General features: G+C 55.1%; 1 protein-coding gene across 1 annotated transcript; it reads right to left on the reverse strand.

Annotated features, from left to right (window-relative positions):
• Positions 1-5,030: 5,030 nt before the first annotated feature.
• Positions 5,031-8,772, reverse strand: S100P (S100 calcium binding protein P). Its single transcript, XM_014788871.2, has 3 exons — positions 8,641-8,772; positions 7,641-7,872; positions 5,031-5,320 (listed from the first exon to the last, which is right to left on the reverse strand). The coding sequence occupies exons 2-3, from the start codon at positions 7,776-7,778 to the stop codon at positions 5,171-5,173; spliced, it is 288 nt and encodes a 95-aa protein (XP_014644357.1). The 5' UTR covers positions 7,779-7,872; positions 8,641-8,772; the 3' UTR covers positions 5,031-5,170.
• Between the last annotated feature and the right edge of the window lie 9,411 nt (positions 8,773-18,183).

An 18,183-nucleotide genomic window follows, 5' to 3' on the forward strand; every position in this document is an offset into this window, starting at 1 on the left:
ACATTTCCAGGAGCTGCCCACCCTGCAGAACTGGCCTGAAAGCAGCGTTTCCAGGCCTCTGAGCGCAGGACACTGCCGTTTATCATGTTCTCTTCTGGCCAGCACCTCAACTTCACCATCGCTGCCGTCAGCTCCATGCTGAGGCCTTCCACAGAGAGAGCCAGCTAGCTCTTTGAACCTTTCCTTTGCTTCGCTAGCTCTTAGTCAAACCCTGCATGGGTGAATCTGATTGGTGGATCCTAGGTCACATGACAGCACTCTAGCTGCAAGAGAATCTAGTACTCTCAACTTAAACAGGGGTAGATAGATTTGCCACCTATCAAGATGCATAAGTGGGCTGGCCCTGTGGCTTAGCGGTTAAGTGCACGCGCTCCGCTGCTGGCGGCCCGGGTTCGGATCCCAGGCGCGCACCGACGCACCGCTTCTCCGGCCATGCTGAGGCCGCGTCCCACATGCAGCAACTAGAAGGATCTGTAGCTATGACCTACAACTATCTGCTGGGGCTTTGGGGGGAAAAAAATAAATAAATAAAATTAAAAAAAAAAAAAGATGCATAAGTGATGAATTCCCCAGACATAAAAAGGGATAGAGTTGTTGAATGGCCAAAATGAATGACAAGTATCCGCTACAAAGTGATTATGGAGGCAGATACTGACTAAATGTGGCTTAAGCAATATGGCTTTGTATCTCCCACAATCCCAGAGGTATGTGGATCTGAGTCATTTCAGCAGCCAGGGCCTCCAAGCACTATTCACATAGAATATGATATAAGCAGCACTTCCTGGGGCTGTGCAGTGGGTCATCACTGCCAGCCACTCAGTGAAGTTAAAGATCTTCTATGAGCCTCTTCACTTTGTCCTCCCTGATTGCACAATGGCTGCTGCAGCTCCAAGCATCACATCCTCACACAACAATGCCAGGTCCTGAAAGAAGGTGGGAAGGGTGGGTTTCCGCAGCTATGTGTCTTTTTTTTAATCGGAGGAAAATCCTTCCCAGCTAAGGTCGTCATATACATACATCACATACAGTTGTGCAGGTTGTGCACCGCACAGCTCTAGGGGGTACCATTCATGTTATAGTCTTTGCACCTTGATAAAGTTCTTATGGCAGTTTTCCTGCAGATGCCACTACTGGGTCTTGAGGAAGGGTGTCTTTTCCTAATTTGCAGGAATGTGCCCTGAGGGCTGGCTTTGGCCTTGTTCTCAGAAGCCACCAGCCCATCTCCTCAAAAGTCCCAGTGGCAAAGGGAGCAAGGATTGGGCGAGGAGCCCACGTCCCCCGAGTACATCTCTGCTGCACGCCTGAACAAGACCAGGGCTCTGTGACAGAGGAGGAAGAGGGGGATGGCAGCTGGATGGGCAGCATCAGTGTCTGCCCTAGTAACAACCCGGAAACCAGGAGATGTGGTCCAAGAGGAGGGTGCTTGACTGAATGATTCAGAGGTGAAGGAGCCTGGGGTGAAGACAAGACCCCCGGTGGCCAAGGCGAGGAGAAGGGTGCACTGGAGACCAGGAAGTCGGGGCCTGGGGCGGCCCTGCTGTGGAGTGTGTCACCCTGTGAGCACCCGGGACGACGGCAGGACTTGGGGTGGAGAGGCAGGAAGCAGGTGTCCAAGTCCACAGGGAGTGATGCTGGGGGCGGAGGGTGCAGCTGGGCAGCAAGTGCTTCACAGGGGCAAGGAGCAGTGTGGCCAGAGGGCGGGGCACGGGTGGACAGTGGCACGCCAACCCCTTGCCAAACCCAGGGGTAGGTGTGGGGTCTGCTGGTGGAGCGGAGCGCTGTTTCTGAGCACAGAACGAGCCATGTTATGGGAAGCTGTGGTGGAGAGCAGCTCTTTAGGCCCCCTGCTACTCGAGGCACTGAGAGGACAGTGTGGGTGACAGGCCTGGGGAGCTTACTCCTGAGTACAGGCTGAGCCTAGTGGACAGGGCATGTGACTTGCTGTACTCAGCCAGGCCACGGTGGCCCCAGTGCCCACGGTGGCCCCACGCCCACAGCACCTGACGTTCTGGAGGAGGTGACGGTGCACCGTCCCTGCTCAGGAACAGAGCTTAGCCAAATCAGCAGCAGGGGTGCGGGCGACAGCCCCAGGACCAGGATTGCCGCCAGCTCCAGGGTTGCTTCTCCTGCTGGAAAAAATCAAACAAAACTGAGGGGTTCGTCTGGGAAATGGCTGCTGCTTGCTTTCCCAAGCATGATAGTGAAGAAATGTTTGACTTGGATTAAATACTTTGTTTTTTAAAAAAATTCTGGAAGCAACCAAAGTGTTCATCCACGGATAAATGGATAAGCAGAATGTGGTGTGTCCATACAGAGGAACATTATTCAGCCTTAAAAAGGAAGGAAATTCTGACACAGGCTACAACATAGATGGACCTTAAAAGACATTGTGCTCAGTGATGTAAGCCAGTCCCAGTAGCCACCTTCATACAGAAAGTAGAATGGTGGTTGCCAGGTGCTGGGAGAGGTTGTTGAATGGGTGCAGGGTTTCATTTTTACCAGATGAAAAAGGTTTGGAGATTGGTTGCACAACAATGTGAATATACTTAATACTACTGAACTGCACACTTAGAAATGGTTAAGATCATATAAGTTTTATGTTATGTGTTTCTTCTACAATAAAAAAAAATTTCTCCTTTGACCTAGTAATCCTAGGTTAAAAATGGAATCCATTTTTGGAAAATTATCTGAGTTTAAGATAAAGCTTTGTGCATGAAAATGTTAGCTATAGTATACTTTTTAAAAAAAAAATAGGAAGAACTATGTCTTTAATAATGAGCAGATGTTGGTACACTCATTCCAATGAATTCCTTGCAGCCATGAAAAAATGCTGGCTGCGCGGCACTCTGGACAGCGCTCACGTCACCCACAGGTGGGAGGAAGGAAAACTCGACAGCCGGACAGACTGAGGGGCTGTCTGCCTTTAGACTTGACTTTTACCGCCTTTTCTTCTTGGGCCAAGAATTGTGACATTGCAGAAATAATAGTTAAAAAATAAAAGATAAAAAAAAAAAAAAGAAAAAAGAAAAGGGGGCCGGCCCCGTGGCGTAGCAGTTAAGTGCACACGCTCCACTTTGGTGGCCCAGGGTTCCCAGGTTCGGATCCCGGGCGCGCACCGACGCACAACTCGTCAAGCCATGCTGTGGCGGCGTCCCATATAACGTGGAGGAAGATGGGCACAGATGTTAGCCCAGGGCCGGTCTTCCTCAGCAAAAAAGAGGAGGCTTGGTGTCAGATGTTAGCTCAGGGCTGGTCTTCCTCACAAAAAAAAAAAAAAGAAAAAAATTGCTGGCTGGACATGGCTTTTGCTTCACAAGTATCTGAACCCAGGTGCCCCCCAGGGAGTGGTAAACTCCAGAGAGGTGACCGTGGACTTCACCCAGGAGGAATGGGCCGTTCTGCATCCTTCTTGGGGCCTCTGAACAGAAAGGGGCTGACAGAGGACCGCAGGAGGCTGGTTTCTTGGAGCAGGGATCTGTTCTCCAGAGCAGACATAATCTCCCCGTTGGAGTAGGGCGGGGAGCCATGATGAGGTGAAGAGAATTCCAGGGCAACCGTGCACTTGCCAGAAAAAGAATCTCCTTCAAAGCAGGACATTCGATGGAGACCGTCCTGTGGGATGAAAATAGACAGACTGACTGAGGATGGGCCCTGTTGCCTTCGTGAGGAGAGGCTGGGAATTGGGAGGACCTGTCAGAGAAGCCCCAGGACGCTTGAGGGAAGTGGCATGCTGTTACTTTCATACTCCAGCAGTCTGGGTTCTTAGCTGGTGTTGAGTGGTTTAGAAAGGCTGAGAGACCTGGAGAACTAGATTCAGGGCGTGTAGCTGGAAACTTCTCCTACATCCCGGCTGCAAAACCCTTGCGAGTTTCTCCAGGTCCCCTCTTTGCGTCAGTTGTCCGACTCCCCGTCTGGGGCGAGGGCAGAGTCCGGGGAACTCAGGCGGGTGCCTGCGCCCCAGCCACACGCGAGGCCGGCAGCGAGGGCTCTGGGGTGTGCAGCACTTCTCTAGGCTCTGCCTCCTGCCGTGAATAAGCTGGGTGATTTGTCATCACAGGATGGTGGCTAATTTGTGAAGCAGCAAGAAGAGAGAAAAAACGATTTCCACTTTGATCACACTTCCAGCTCCCCCATGTCACATTAACTTGACTTTTCCTGCTTTGCTTAAACATGTATCTGCTCCTATCTAACCTAACGCAGCTCTCCGTCTTGTAAAAACCTGTGCTGTCCCCTCCCCAGCGAGGGGTAAACCAAAGCCTCATGGCGGTGTGTCCACCGCCAAGTGCAGGGTCTCTCAGTGATGCCCGTTTCTGCTGGTGAAGAGTATTCAAACGTGAGAGGAGGCTTCGACTGCTGAGGATTCAACAAATGATGGGGGTCTCAACACCAGGCCAGATTACTGACCTGACACTCAAGACTCACTTGAGTCACTTTGGTTGCTTTCTAGACAGTTTCATGACTATAAACATTGGCGATGTGGACAGTTGTTCACTGGCCATTCTAATCCTTACTTGTAACTAATTTCCTCTCTAAGTCTGTTACTGTGTTTTATGATCTTTGTGGGAAAATAAAAGTACCATTAAAAACATGCTACTTGAAAAAACGTGTTTGGAGAGATGGAGGAGGCAGGGTTTGACGAGTGGCTACATGACTGACTGGCTGGCTGGCTGGCTGGCTGGCTGGATGGATGCATGTCCCACAAGCTCCCCTTGGGTCCAGGACAGGGTGGCACTCACTTTGTGCTGACAAATAAACAAAAGCAGGGGCTGTGCGTCAGCCATCGGGCTGGCACAAGGTGGGCATTCAGGAAATGGCCTGTGAATGGATTCCTACCAACTGCCCTGTGTCGTTTTCATCTGCATCTCTCCACTGGGCAGGCAACGAGCATTAAGTGACAAATCAGCGAATTATTCAGTGTGTGTGTGTGTGTGTGTGTGTGTGTGTGTGTGTGTGTGTGTGTTGGGGGGGTGGGTGGATGGGGGTGGAGCACTGAGGTTTTAAGGGAATAATCAGTTTCTCTGAGGCCAGGATCATTTCACGAGCATTTTATTAAGCAGAGGGCCATCAGCAGGCTCAGCCCACGGGAACGCTTGCCGACAAGGGCTAGGGAGCCAGGGGCCCGCTCGCTGACCCTGCCGTGCCCCCTTCAGGAAGCTGGGTCTGCGGGGCCTCATTTGGGTCCCACCTGCTGGAAGTACATGTGGCAGGTAGACGTGAGTGCAGCCACAAACACGATGAACTCGCTGAAGTCCACCTCCGCGTCTCCGTTGGCGTCCAGGTCCTTGAGCAGTCTGTCCACGGCGTCCTTGTCCTTCCCACTCTAGAGGACACAGGCCCAGGGTCAGCAAGGAGGGCGCCTGCGCGGAGCCTCAGCCTCAGCCTCAGCCCAGCGGCGCTGCCGGGCAGAGGGAAGGGAAACCCAGCGTGTGCGCTTTGCTGTCCTGCGGGCTCGGTGCCGGGGCCGGCTGTGCGCCCCAGACATGCGGCAGCCCTGGAAAGAACACTCGGGCTCTAGAAGCTGGGAGCTGCCCTAACGTAGGTGACGTGACGTGAGCTACCCTGTAGTTGTTTAGGCCAGCTCTGGGTTGCGCTATGCTGTGCAGGAGGGAGTGTTGATTTTACTTTTATGTTTTGAATGGCATTGTCTTTGGATCGTGTCATTGCTTTAAAATGATGATTATTCCCAGGAAACGCACTCACTCATGCTCTGTCCTGGGTGCGCCACTGGCTTTGTGGGTGTTACCTTATTAAAACTCTTTGTATTACCTTTATGGGACACCCATCTCATGCTGGCCCCCAGCTAGTTGCTTTACATGAACCTGTAGTCCTCACGCCCACCAAGCAAGAGGATGCATCAGCTGGGCGCAGATGAAGAAGATAAGGCCCAGAGGGCCCAAGAGACCTGCCGGAGACACCTGGGAGACCAGGCCTGGAGCCACAGAGTCCCTGCTCTCCCCTCTGCTAGGGCACCTGGCTCAGGGCCCCAAGGCCCCAGGTCATCTTTGAGAGGGCCCGTGGGGGTCTCTGAGAGCCTGAGCCTGCTCATGTGACAGTCAGTACGAGAGCACTGTCCTGAGGAGGGGACCAAGGCCACCACAATGCAGATCTGAAAAGCAGCAGCAGGGGGCGCTGGCGGCCCAGCCCTGGTACTGACAAATTCAACGGCAGTGTGTCCACATGGCAGAATGCCTTGCAGCATCAAAAGTGAGGTTCATGAAGTTTGTAGCTGGTCAGCCACCCAGTATTTCTGAATCTCCGACTGTGCCAGGCGCTGGGCTGTGGACGCTGCGGAGCGCAGTGCTGCTCCAGCTTGGCTGGGCTGCAGTATCTGCTGGCGGCCCGGCCTGTTGAAGGGCCCGAGCCCCAACCTTTACCAGGTTCCCCGGGGATTCTGACCCAAGTCTGAGAATCCCCTGCTCAGCCACTGGTTCTCAAAATGTGTTCCCGGGACCACCTGCATGAGGGGGGTGTTCAATGAGCATCAAAGTTTGAGAATGTATGCTATAATATTAAGTTCAATAAAAGTTAAATTGCATATAAATTAGAATTTACATCAATTCATTCACATCAACTTTCACATGGGGGAAGGCTGAGAGGAAGAGGGAGAGGGAGAGTGTGTTGGGGCGATTTCTTCCCTCCACATTTCTGTACTTTTACATTTTCTACACAAACATATATTTATAACAGAGAAGAACAAATGAACTTTAAAAGTATATCATCGTTGCATTCATATCTAGAAAAAGATACATATACTGAAGTGCTCAGTATCTTTGAATTGATACTTGAGCAGAAAACTTCAGGCTCCCATATTCGAGAATCAGCACCAGCACAGACCCCTTAGAGGGCAAGGGCAGGCAGACTTGGTAGGGCCTGGGGGCAGGGAGGAGGAAGAGTAGGGGCAGCTGGAGGGTGAAGAGCAGAGAGGAGGAGGAGGGAAGTGGGAAAAGGGAGCGGGGAGGAGGGAGCAGGAGGCAGAGGAGGGCGGGCCTCTCCTCAGAGGTCCCTGGGGAGACCCCTTTGTGGGCCTCCAGGCCCAAGGCTCTGGGCAGACGGGTGCCAGGATGGGACCTCCTCCCGTCCCTATTCCTCTCAGTCCCGCTGACGCCGGGTAACGGGGTCCCCGGGCCGGGGGGGCATGGGGCCTGGGAAGCAGAAGTGGAGCTGGCCTGTTTGTGGCCAGCAGCCTTGGAGAGGGACAGTTCCAGTTACAGCAAAGCTGGCCTCAGAGACGGCCCTGGACTGGGGCCCTGTGCCTCCACCTCCCAGCCCCACCGCTCCTGTTCGCATCCCACGCTTTCCCGCTGGGCCCCCGCAGAGAAAGAATCCCAGTCACAGGAAAATTGGGGCTCCAACTCCATGTTTCAAGGATCGACCTGGCCACATCCTCTCCCTGCTCAGAAGCTCCGGAATCCCCAGGCCCTGAGGCAGCAGATCCATTCCCCGCCTCCGCCTCGCCTCCTCCTGCTCTCCCCTGGGGCTGCTCTTTAGAGCCTCTGGGTCTTGACCCTTTCTGTCCCTTCTGCCTTCCGCGCCCTCCTCTTTTTTCTCCCCCGCTCATCCTCCCTGGCCCTCCCCATGTTCCGCCATCAAGCCCACCCAGTCCCACCCCGTCCCCCAGGGCCCTGCGCCCTGGGCCTCACCTGCAGGAAGCCCGGGAGCTCCTTCTCCATGAGCGTCTTCAGCTCCGCCTTGGTCAGGCTCTGCTTGTTGCCCTCGGCACCCGAGTACCGGGCGAAGACGTCGATAATCATGCCCATGGCTGTCTCCAGTTCTGTCATGGTGCTGGATGTGGACCCTCCTTCCTCCTGGGGGCTGGCGTGGCCGAGGAAATGTCCCACGGGAGGCCTCTTGGCCCTTTATAAGGCCTAGCCTCTATTGACACAGAGGGTGGGACAAACATGGCTGGAGTGTTCAACAGACCCGCCCCTCCCCGTTCTGTGTTGCTCAGTTCTGATGAAACGCTTTGTGGCAACTTCCTGGAACCTTCCCCCAGCCCAGGCCAGGGTACCGGCCACCTTGGTGCACCCACCCTTTACTGTGCTTCCCTGTGTCTTGGGGTCATCACTGAGTTACATTGGTGTCCCCCACCCCGGGGGTCTAGGGGGGTCTCTGGGGTAAGTGGGTGCCTGGTGAGTATTTGCTGAGTAATGAATGAGTGTCCCCACCCGTCATGTGGCCCCTGTCTGTGTAGATATCAGATGGGCCTCTGGCACTCAGTGGACAGACACGAGGAAATGCTGTTTGAGGGAATGAATGTTGGAACGAACAGCTATGCTCCTGTAGCCCACTTTTCAGAACACCCTGTGAGTCATTCAGTGCACCAGCTTACACCTCGGCCCTGCTCCCCAACCCTGCAGCCGTTACAGGGGTTAGACAAGGCGAGGGCTCCTCTCCGCCGCTGCGTGTGTCAGGATGGCTCTGCGCCTGGGGTGGAGGTCAAGTTCGCACCCCTCTCCCGCCCTCCCCAGGGGTGGGCACGCGGAGGTGGAGTTGGAGGTGTTTGTCGCTGGGAAAGCCTGCGGGGCCTGGGCTGCCCAGTGTGGTTGCAGCGGGAGAGCCTGGACAAGACTCTGAGGTCAGGGTGGGGGGACAGAAATCAAGCCGCGTCCACAACGGGCTTAGCACCAGCCTGGCACTCACCCAGAGCAGCCAGTCTTACAACAGCCGACTCTCCTTTGGACACATTGCTGTTTTCCAGGTTTCCTGCAAGGGAGGCTCAGCGTGGCCCCACTGGTGATCATTGGTGAACAGGAAAAGGTCTGCTCCACTCACTCCTGCGAAGGGCAGTTCCCTCTTAGGATGAGATGCCATCGGGTCCCCAGGGCCTCCCAAAGGAATCCATTAACCAGGACCTTATCAGCACAACAAAAGGAGAGCTGACCCCAGGCAAGAAGCGCTCCTTAGGGGGTCCTTCACTCTAAGTCGCAGGAGAGGGACCACAACACAGGTGGGAGCTGCTCCCCACCCCTGACGTTCCACTCCACCAGTCTGCCCCCGCTAGAGCAACCCATTCGCAAGCCCTACCGGAAAGGGGGCCGGCCCCTGGAGCCGCTTCTCAGAGGACGGGGCCTCATTGCCGAGAAAGGGTTCTGGAGGACCCGTTGTGTCAGAGCACCTGTTAAAGAAAAAAATATTCTGACACTTGTTAAAACAGAAGGAAGACAGTTCAAGACTGTTGCACCAGGAGTCAGGACTATCGCAATAGGGGCGAGGGGCCTGGGCTCAACTCTGAATATGACAGGAACAGCTGGGCATTTGTAGCTGAGGAGCAGAGTGAGGGAGTCAGTGGATGGAAAATTACTAAGAGGAGACCTCAAGGGTTGGGGGATTCTTGCTAAAGCGAGGCCAAAGGCTTACACACCAAAAGTGGGGATGAGGAACCTGGTCAGATATCAGCAGTGGGGAAGTGACTTAGCTTCGGCTGGGCTAGGCAGGCTGAAGACAGGACGGGGCCCAAGGATGAGGCTGAATCGTAAAGAGGGCTCAGAGGAGCCCGGCTACAGTTTGGTCAAGGAGAGTCTGTCAGACCCAGAGGACAGCTCCCAGACCTGCTAGGCGAGCACATGGGACAGAAAAGGGCCAGGCCTGGGGCTGCCTTCACGGTGGCAACTGCTTTACCGGGCCTGGCTGCTGGCTGGGAGGGGCTGGCGCGTGCCCAGGGGAGGCGCTGCTGAGAGAGGGCTGCGGGGGCCTGCGGCAGGCCAGGGGGCAGGGCCTTCAGTCAACGTGATCAGGCACGCTCACACCCTGCACTCCCACCTCTTTGCTAAAAATGGATGCGTTTCTTCAGAAAGTTTCATTATAAATGTGTGTTTTCTTCAAAATCTTGTTTTCAAACTTATTGCAAAAGTAAAGCAGGCCCACTCAAAGACCTCTCTAGGTGGAGATCTGTGTAGGGTTAAAAAAAAAAAGTGGTTAGCTCACTGTTGTTAGAGTGACACAAACGGAAAACAATGCCGGTTAGAGATCACTAAATGCCTGGCCTCCTCAGCAGACAGTCTTTCTGTGGGCGGATAACTATTTTCCAGACTGGGTCTTAACTCTATTAAAAATTTAGCAGCAATTGCATTTATCTGGAAGCTATTTTCTTTCCAAAAGGAGATTGTGAATTGCATCATGCAGAAAACCCTTCTCTCTGCCCCTGACCATGTTGGGGTCATTTTTCTTCCCACCCCACCCCGGGTCGCGGGTGCCAGGGTCCCCTTTACAGCAGCGAGACTCTGTGGGGTCCCGGAGTAATCGTCTAACAAGTGATGTCACCGCACAGGGGAGAGGGCCGCGGGCGGTCAGGAGGAACAGAGGACGCAGAGGCCTTGGCCCTCACCCAGGGCCACGCGTCTTCGGAGGGCCTCTAGCCTTCCCCTGCATGCTCCAGGTCACCCATGGACATCTGGGCACGGGGCCCCCTCACGTCCAGTGTCAGAGGTCAGATGAAGAACCTCTGACCTTCCTACACATTAAGCATGGTAAGGAGGAACGACAAAGGGGCCCCAGGTCATCACCACCCAGGAGGCCCTGACCAGTAGACAAAAGGCCACCGCCCCCCCAGAAGCCAAGGGGCTGCCCGACTTCTGCCACAGAGGATGGGCCGCGGGAAGAGTCTCCTGTGGGCCCAGGCGCGTGCTGGGGTCAGGAGGTTTGGGAGGAGCACGGTATATGGTGGGGCAGGCGCGGCGCGGCGCGGGCTGCTGCGTCTGGTCAGGTGAGGGGTTCTGAGGAGGAGAGCGCCTGCGCTCAGCAAGCACAGCCAAAGTCCCTTCGTGTGTGGCCCCAGGTCAGCGCAGGCCCAAACCACGTTGTGTAGCAAGTTCATGTGGGTCACCCGGGCTCCTGCGCTGGGCTGGGGGACGCATGATGGGAGAGACTCGAACCCTGACCTCAGGGGTGCCAGCCAGAGACAGGGAGGCGAGGGGGAGGTGACTGAGGAGGGGAGGAGCAGAGGGGCAAGGAGAACCCGGGCCAGAACAGCACCTAAAGGACGCAGTGGGGTTTGGAGAGGGAGGGGGGCTTGGAGGAGGCAGCGCCGCGGGACGTGGGGCAGCAAGGGAACAGAGGCAGGAAGAACTGACACTCTGGGGAAGCGGGAAGTTGGGGTGGGCTGGAGAGGACAGAAGGGCATAGACCAGGAAAGGCCCTGCAGGTTGGCCTCCCCTGGACCCTATCTCCTAGGCCTGGGCCTTGCAGCCCTGGCTGCACAGTACAGCCCCTGGGCTCTTTATTTATGTATTATATTTTTATTTATTTATTTTTTTGTGAGGAAGATCGGCCCTGAGCTAACATCTGCCAATCCTCCTCTTTTTTTGCTGAGGAAGACTGGCCCTGGGCTAACATCTGTGCCCATCTTCCTCTACTTTATATGGGACGCTGCCACAGCAAGGCTTGCCAAGCGGTGCATTGGTGCGCACCCAGGATCCGAACCGGTGAACCCCGGGCCACCCACTGCAGTGGAGCACGTGCACTTAACCACTTACGCCACCGGGCAGGCCCACCCCCTGGGCTCTTTAAAGGCCAGCTGTCTGGGCCCCACTCACCCAGAGCTGCCAAGATTTCACTGGGCTAGGCTGGCCCAAAGCTTCCCTGGGGACCCTGCTGTGCAGCCAGCTCAAGACCAGTGGCCTGGAAGGTTTTCAGCTGGGAAGAGACGTGGTTGGATTTGCCTGGTTTTTTTTTGCTGAGGAAGATTAGCCCTGAGCTAACATCTGTTGCCAGTCTTCCTCTACTCTCTGATGAGTAGTGTAGGTCCACGCCCGGGATCTGAACCTGTGAACCCGGGCCGCCGAAGTGGAGTGCACTGAAGTTAACCACTATGCCATGGGGCCAGCCCTGGATTTGCCTTTTGAGGTCAACTCCACAGCTGGTGTGAGACATGGACGAGGAGGGTGAGGCTGGAGACAGGGAGGCCAGAGAGGAGGCCGCAGAGTAAGGAGCCCTCCAGCCATACAAGTTCAGGGGCCCTGCAGCTGCCTGCCCAAAGGACATTTGGGAGCTGGCAGAGGCCTCGCCAGGGAGCAGAATAGAGACGAAGAGGGGGGCCTCACCATCTGATGTAGCCTCCATGCTTGGCAGAAGGGGAAATTGAGACTCAGAGTGAGGATGTGGGTGAACAAGCCCAGGCTCCTTGTCTCCTCTCCACTCTTGTTGCACAAAGAGCTCTGGGATCGAACTGGTTTTATTTATTTATTTTTTTGTGAGGAGATCGGCCCTGTGCTAACATCTGCCAATCCTCCTCTTTTTTTTTGCTGAGGAAGACTGGCCCTGGCATAACATCCGTGCCCACCTTCCTCCACTTTATATGGGACGTCGCCACAGCATGGCTTGCCAAGCAGTGCGTCGGTGTGCGCTCGGGATCCGAACCGGTGAACCCTGGGCCGCCGCAGCTGAGTGCACACACTTAACCGCTTGCGCCACCGGGCCGGCCCCTCAAACTGGTTTTATCCTTGATAAAGTCGCAGACAAATATTTGATGAGGGAGGAGGTTGAGAGAGTTGAGGAAATGAGTTTCTCAGGGACAAGCTGAATGTCAGAGGTCACGTACCACGTAGCTGTGAGGGCAGGGACCTCATCTTACCCTCGACACACAGCTCCCGGGGAAGGCGGCAGTGAGCCCTCGACCCAGGAGTGGCCACTTGCAAACCTCTTTCTCCAGCTAGAAAGCTAAAAAAAGCCATCTCCCAGCCTCCTGTGCAGCGGGGGGGACCCACACACTATAGTTCTGGTCAAATGATGTTTCCCTGAGGGCTATGGGAGGCTGGCCTTGCTGAATACAAAAAAGCCTTTAGCCCTCTGCTTCGTCCTTCCTGAAACCCGGAAGTGATATGCAGAGGAGCAGCGGCTGTGCTGCAACCGTGGGCACGAGGCCATGACAGACTCTTGCTGCTTGTGGCTGACAGCATTATCCCACGCTGGCTGGCTGAGTTTCCAGGGGCTGCCATAACAAACTGCCACAAACTGCGTGGCTGAAAACTGGAGAAATTTGTTCGCTCACAGCTCTGGAAGCCATGAGTCCAAAACCAAGGTGTCAGCAGGGTTGGTTCCTTCTTGGGGCCTCACAGGGAGAATCTGTCCCATGCCTCTCCCCAGGCTTCTGGTGGTCACCTGAAATCCTTGGAGTTTCTCGGCTTGCGTCTGTAACTCCAATTTCTGCCTCTGTTGCCACGTGGGCTTCTTCTCTCCGCGTCTCGTTCTTGCTCTCTGACGTCTCGGACAAGTTCTGTACCCTGGGATCAGTTTTCTATGAAATGGTGGTAACGATCCGCCCCTCAGAGATGGCGAGAAGAGTCAAAGGGCGCATCCAATGCTGGATTAACTGCAGCTGAGCACGAGAAGCCCCGGGCAGGGGGTCGGCAACCCGTGGCTCTCAGAGCGCTCATTTCTGTTAAGCACCTGAGGAGGTGGTGCTTAAGATGAGACTTGATGAGACAAAGGGGCTTCTTCGGACAAGTGGTCTTCAAAGTGTGGTCTCCAGGCCAGCAGCATCAGCATCCTCAGAATTAGAAACTCTGGGGCAGGGCCCCCAGCTGCAGGGAGGCTGGGAGATGGAGTAGACAAGCCTTCCAGGTGACTCCGATGCGTGCTCCAGTGTGGAACCACTTGTTTAGACAAAGGGGGCAGTCTCACCACTGGGACCGGCCTGTGCAAAGGACTGTAGCTGGGAGAGAGCCTGGCACACGTGCAGACCGGAGCAGGGGCGGGGGCAGAAGCTACAAGGAAGGTGGCTGAGGCTGGGCCGGCAGTCAGGAGAGCCGAGGGAGGGATATGATTTTACCTAAAGCCGGAGGTCTGCGATTCTGGCCTCCGTGAGCTGAGTCGTGGGTGATGGCGGTGGAATGTCAAACGTTGGCAAAGGGCCTTGGTGGAGAAGAAAAACCCACCCTCTCGGAGAAGATGCAGGTTGGATCGTGGCTTTCCACTCTCTTTGCCGGCCTGGAGCATCACGGTCTGCAGCCTCTGTAGGCAGAGGGCCTCACCGCAGGCCTCCTCCAGAGCCACACCCGAGTAAACCTCAGCTGAGTTTTCTTCTGCGAGTCAAGACCTCCAGGGTGACAGGGTGTCAGAAAACCCATGACAGTGTGGGGCGCTCAGGGTAGCAGTCCAGGCTGGCTGCAGCAGCGAGCACCCTGCTCTGAAGGACACCTTTCCCTGCGTCCCAGCCCAGACCGGGCTGACTCCAGACTGATGTTATGGTCCTTCAAAGGCCTCCTCTCATGGGAATCCTCCTGACACGACCATGAGTTCTGCCCCACGGTCTTCATTTTAAGTGCACAGGGGTGTTGCAAAAAGTGTCCAGATGGTGGCAGGAACCTGGCTCCTGCCCATGGCACAGGGCTGCCTGGTGTTGGGCTTGGGACAGGGAGCCTGGGTCCTGCCTGGCCTTGGCCCCACTGGGCACTGACCCACTGAGAGACCCTGGTGAGCCCCTTCTCCCCTGTTGGACGACTTTCTTCATCTGTAAAACCAGGGGTTCACATTAGACCACCTCCAGGACTCAGAACCCCCAAAGCCCGCATTCTCAAGCTGAGGTGCCTGTATTCCTTGGGGTGCACGATGCGTGCTGGGTACTAGAACAGCCAGGACTTACAACGTATTTCTATTTAGACTGAGAAACTCACCGCAACTCTCAAGCTAAAACAGGAGCCCCTGTAGTTCCCATCTCCCAGGCCCATTCAGCTGGTTCCTGGCAAGACAGTCCTCGCCAGCACTGCCAGCCGGCCCCGTGGTCTGTGGGACCAGTGTGAGCCAGTCTCCATAGTCCCCTCCCCTGGCTGGGTCTCGGGTGATGGCAGGGGAGGGCCAGTTTGAGAACATAGAGGAAGAGGAGCTGAGAGGTGGAGGGAGGGAGGCTGTGAGCTCGCTGAAGTTGTGCATTCGCTGCCTCTCGCCCTCACTGCACCTCCTGTCCTCCCCGGGGCCAAGCCCTCCGGTGTGGGGTGGGAGGAGCCCAAGCTCGGGGCAGACAGGGCTGGGTTTGAGTTTGGCTCTGCCATGTGCTGGCTGGGGACCTCTCTGAGCCCAGTTTTGTCCTCTGTGAAATAGGATGAAGTGTCACCCCAAGGGTGGGAGTGAGGAGGAACTGTGTCCCACCCACAGGCTGCCCTGTTGACAACTGTGATGGTTAATGTTATGCATCAACTTGGCTAGGCCATGGGGGCCCAGCTGTTTGGTCAAACAACAGTCTACGTGTTTCTGTGAAGGTATTTCTTAGATGTGATTGACATTTAAATCAGTGGACTTTGAGTAAAGCAGATGACCCTCCACGGTGTGGGTGGGCCTCATCCAACCAGTTGAAGGCCTCAAGAGAACTGACTTAGGTTTCCAGAAGAAGAAGGAGGTCTGCCTCAAGACTGCAACGTAGAAACCCTGCCTGTTTCCAGCCTTTGGAATTTGGACTCAAGATTGTGATATCAACTCTTACCTGAATCTCCAGCCTGCCGGCCTGCCCTGCAGATTTTGGACTTGCCAAGCCCTCACAATCACGGGAGCCAGTTCCTTCAAGTCTCTGTCTTTGTCTCTCACTCTCTCTTTCTACAGGCTCTGTTTCTCTGCAGAATCCTGATAAATACCACAGCCATTGGACTGAATCCAGCCTATAGATTTTATTGGCCAACATAGTGTTAAAAAATGAATGTTATTAATGTTCAAAATCGGGAGATTTCATCAAAAAGAATGTGGACTCCTAACTTGCGAACCAGACGATCCGACCACACTGGACGCCCATTCCTGCCAGGGTTGAGCAGCCAAGCCCCGGCCGCGGCCCCTGCCAGACACTGGGCCCGTGACCCCTCGGCGGCTCGGCCTGCCCTGGGCATTGAGTTTCCCAAGCCCTGGCCTGCTCTGGGTTCAGTTCAGCAGACACTTGGAGAGGGATCCTCCTGCTGAGTGCTGGCCATCTGGAGGAGAACAGATCTGGTCCCCGCCCCGGGGAGGTGGCAGGGTGTCCTGTCAGGCGGACCAACACATCAGCCATGTGCAGCCTGGGGGCGGAGCGAGAGAGGAGCAAGTGAGGCCTGGGGGGGCCCCTGAGCACCTGCCTCTCACCTCGGGACACGCCAGAGCCAGGGACTGGAGACCCTGTTCATGGGAGAGCTGGACTGGAGGAGCTGCCTTGGAGCTGGGGCCAAAGTGGGCTCGCTCCTCCTCCTCCCTGGCATTGAGTCTGGGGGTGCAGCCACTCTCCACAGGGCAGCCCTGCCACCTGGAGAAAGAGGGGCCGAGGAAAGAGGTGGGGCCACTGTTGCCCCAGTCTCAGCGTCCTCTGCAGCCCCAGCTCTCTCTCCTCCTCACGCCAGCAGCGTGTGCAGCGCAGCACCCGAGCGGCGGTTCTGGAGGTTCTGGTCCCTCCGTGACTCTCTGCACCCCCTGTTCTCACCCACAAGGTGGGGCCGGCACCAGCCTCACAGGGCATTGTGGAGACACAAGGAAAGTAAGTGCCGGCGATTGTGGTCATCGACACATCAGCTCAGCGCTCCGCCTTATTTCCAGAGGCGTGGAGGCCACAGCCAGCGTCGTCCCTCCCCCCTCCCCCCTCTTTCCTTCACAGATGCCCAGGAATGAGAGTCAAAGGGGCTGAATGTTTTAGAGGCTGTTAATGTTTTACCTTTAATCTTTATTAAAATTTTTAACTCTCCTATTTAAAAACATTTATATTCATTATTTTAGTATTATTTTATTACTTAGGTTTTTAAATATAGGGAAGTGTAAAAAACAAAACAAAAAATGGGCTCTAACCTTCCCACTCAGATAACTTTTGTGACATTAACAATTAAATAAAGTGGCTCTTGAGCAAGTTTAGAAAATTCCAGCAAGACAAGAAGGCACATGATGAGACTGAAAACCCTTGCCCTACCCAGCCCCCCACTCCAAGGGAACTAGTAACAGTTGCTTGTCATTCCTTCCAGAAGAATGGTCACGTGCGCCCCAGGTTCTAGGAACCGGCCTAGGTAGATAGTGCGTAGCCCCTTCCTCTTCAGATCCAAGAGAGCCATTGCCATTGTCCCACTCTGTCTGCAGCTTGCTTTTCCACCTAACCCCTCCCAGCAAGCGTTCCCCTTCAGCACCAAGGCAGCCTCATCCTTCTCCTGGTCCCTTTGGCAAGAGCATCTCCCTGAGCAGCCTCCTTAGCCTCTACTCATCCTTTCAGCCTCCCTGGAGAGCCTCCTTCTCCACTGGCACTGGTTCCACAGTACTGCCCCACCAGTGGCCTGGGAGCTCCACAAAGGCTGGGGTTGGGGGGTTCAGCCCTCCTCTGAGTGCCAGAGCCCAACGCAGGGCAGGGCCCCCTTTCCTGGAGCTGTGGGTGGTGTCAGGGCAGAGCTGGGGGCAGACATCAGAAGCCAGGGCTGAAGGGGTCAAGGTCAAGGCGAGGGCCAGGGTGAAAGGTTCAGCCACAGGGCCAGCATCCTGTCATATTCTGCTGCCCATGCCAGGCTAGTGGAGCTCTCTGCAACTAGGTGAGGAAAGCTGGCTACTGTTTCCACGATTAAAAGTGGTTCCCCAGGGCCAGTCTGGTGGCGCAAGTGGTTAAGTGCGTGTTGCGGCAGCCCGGGGTTCGCTGGTTCGGATCCCGGGGCGCACCCACGCACCACTTGGCAAGCCACGCTGTGGCGGCGTCCCATATAAAGTAGAGGAAGATGGGCACGGATGTTAGCCCAGGGCCAATCTTCCTCAGTAAAAACAGAGGAGGATTGGCAGATATTAGCACAGGGCTGGTCTCCTCACAAAAAAAAAAAAAAAAAAAAAGTGGTTCCCCAGGTCATGGTTGTAACCGTTTAAAACCAACCAACCGCTTCCCTGTCCCACCACTTTCCATTCTCCATCTTTGTGCTCCAGCTGCAAATATCTTTCCTATTTGACGTCGTTTCACTGTCTTCTAGCTTAAGGAGAATGTTTGCTGCAGGTTTTAAGTGGACACCTTTATCCTCCTACTGTAAGCATAAGGTTTTAAATGAATGAGTGTTGTGCCGGATTGCATGAAATGCTTTTTCTGCGTCTTACAAGACCTTCATGTGTTTTTCCCTCCACTAATCTGCCAGTGGGGTGAATTGCAGTAACGGACTTATTACTGAGGTTGAGGAGCCATGACAGGGACCTTATGGTCTGCCGAGCCTAAGATATTTACTACCTGGCTCCTTACAGAAAACACTTGCTGACCCCTGGCCTAGGGCAAGCCTTCCTACAACCGACCAG

The sequence above is a fragment of the Ceratotherium simum genome, chromosome 8 (assembly GCF_057802395.1).
Source record: "Ceratotherium simum simum isolate JZ-2026a chromosome 8, ASM5780239v1, whole genome shotgun sequence".
NCBI classification, from domain to species: domain Eukaryota; kingdom Metazoa; phylum Chordata; class Mammalia; order Perissodactyla; family Rhinocerotidae; genus Ceratotherium; species Ceratotherium simum.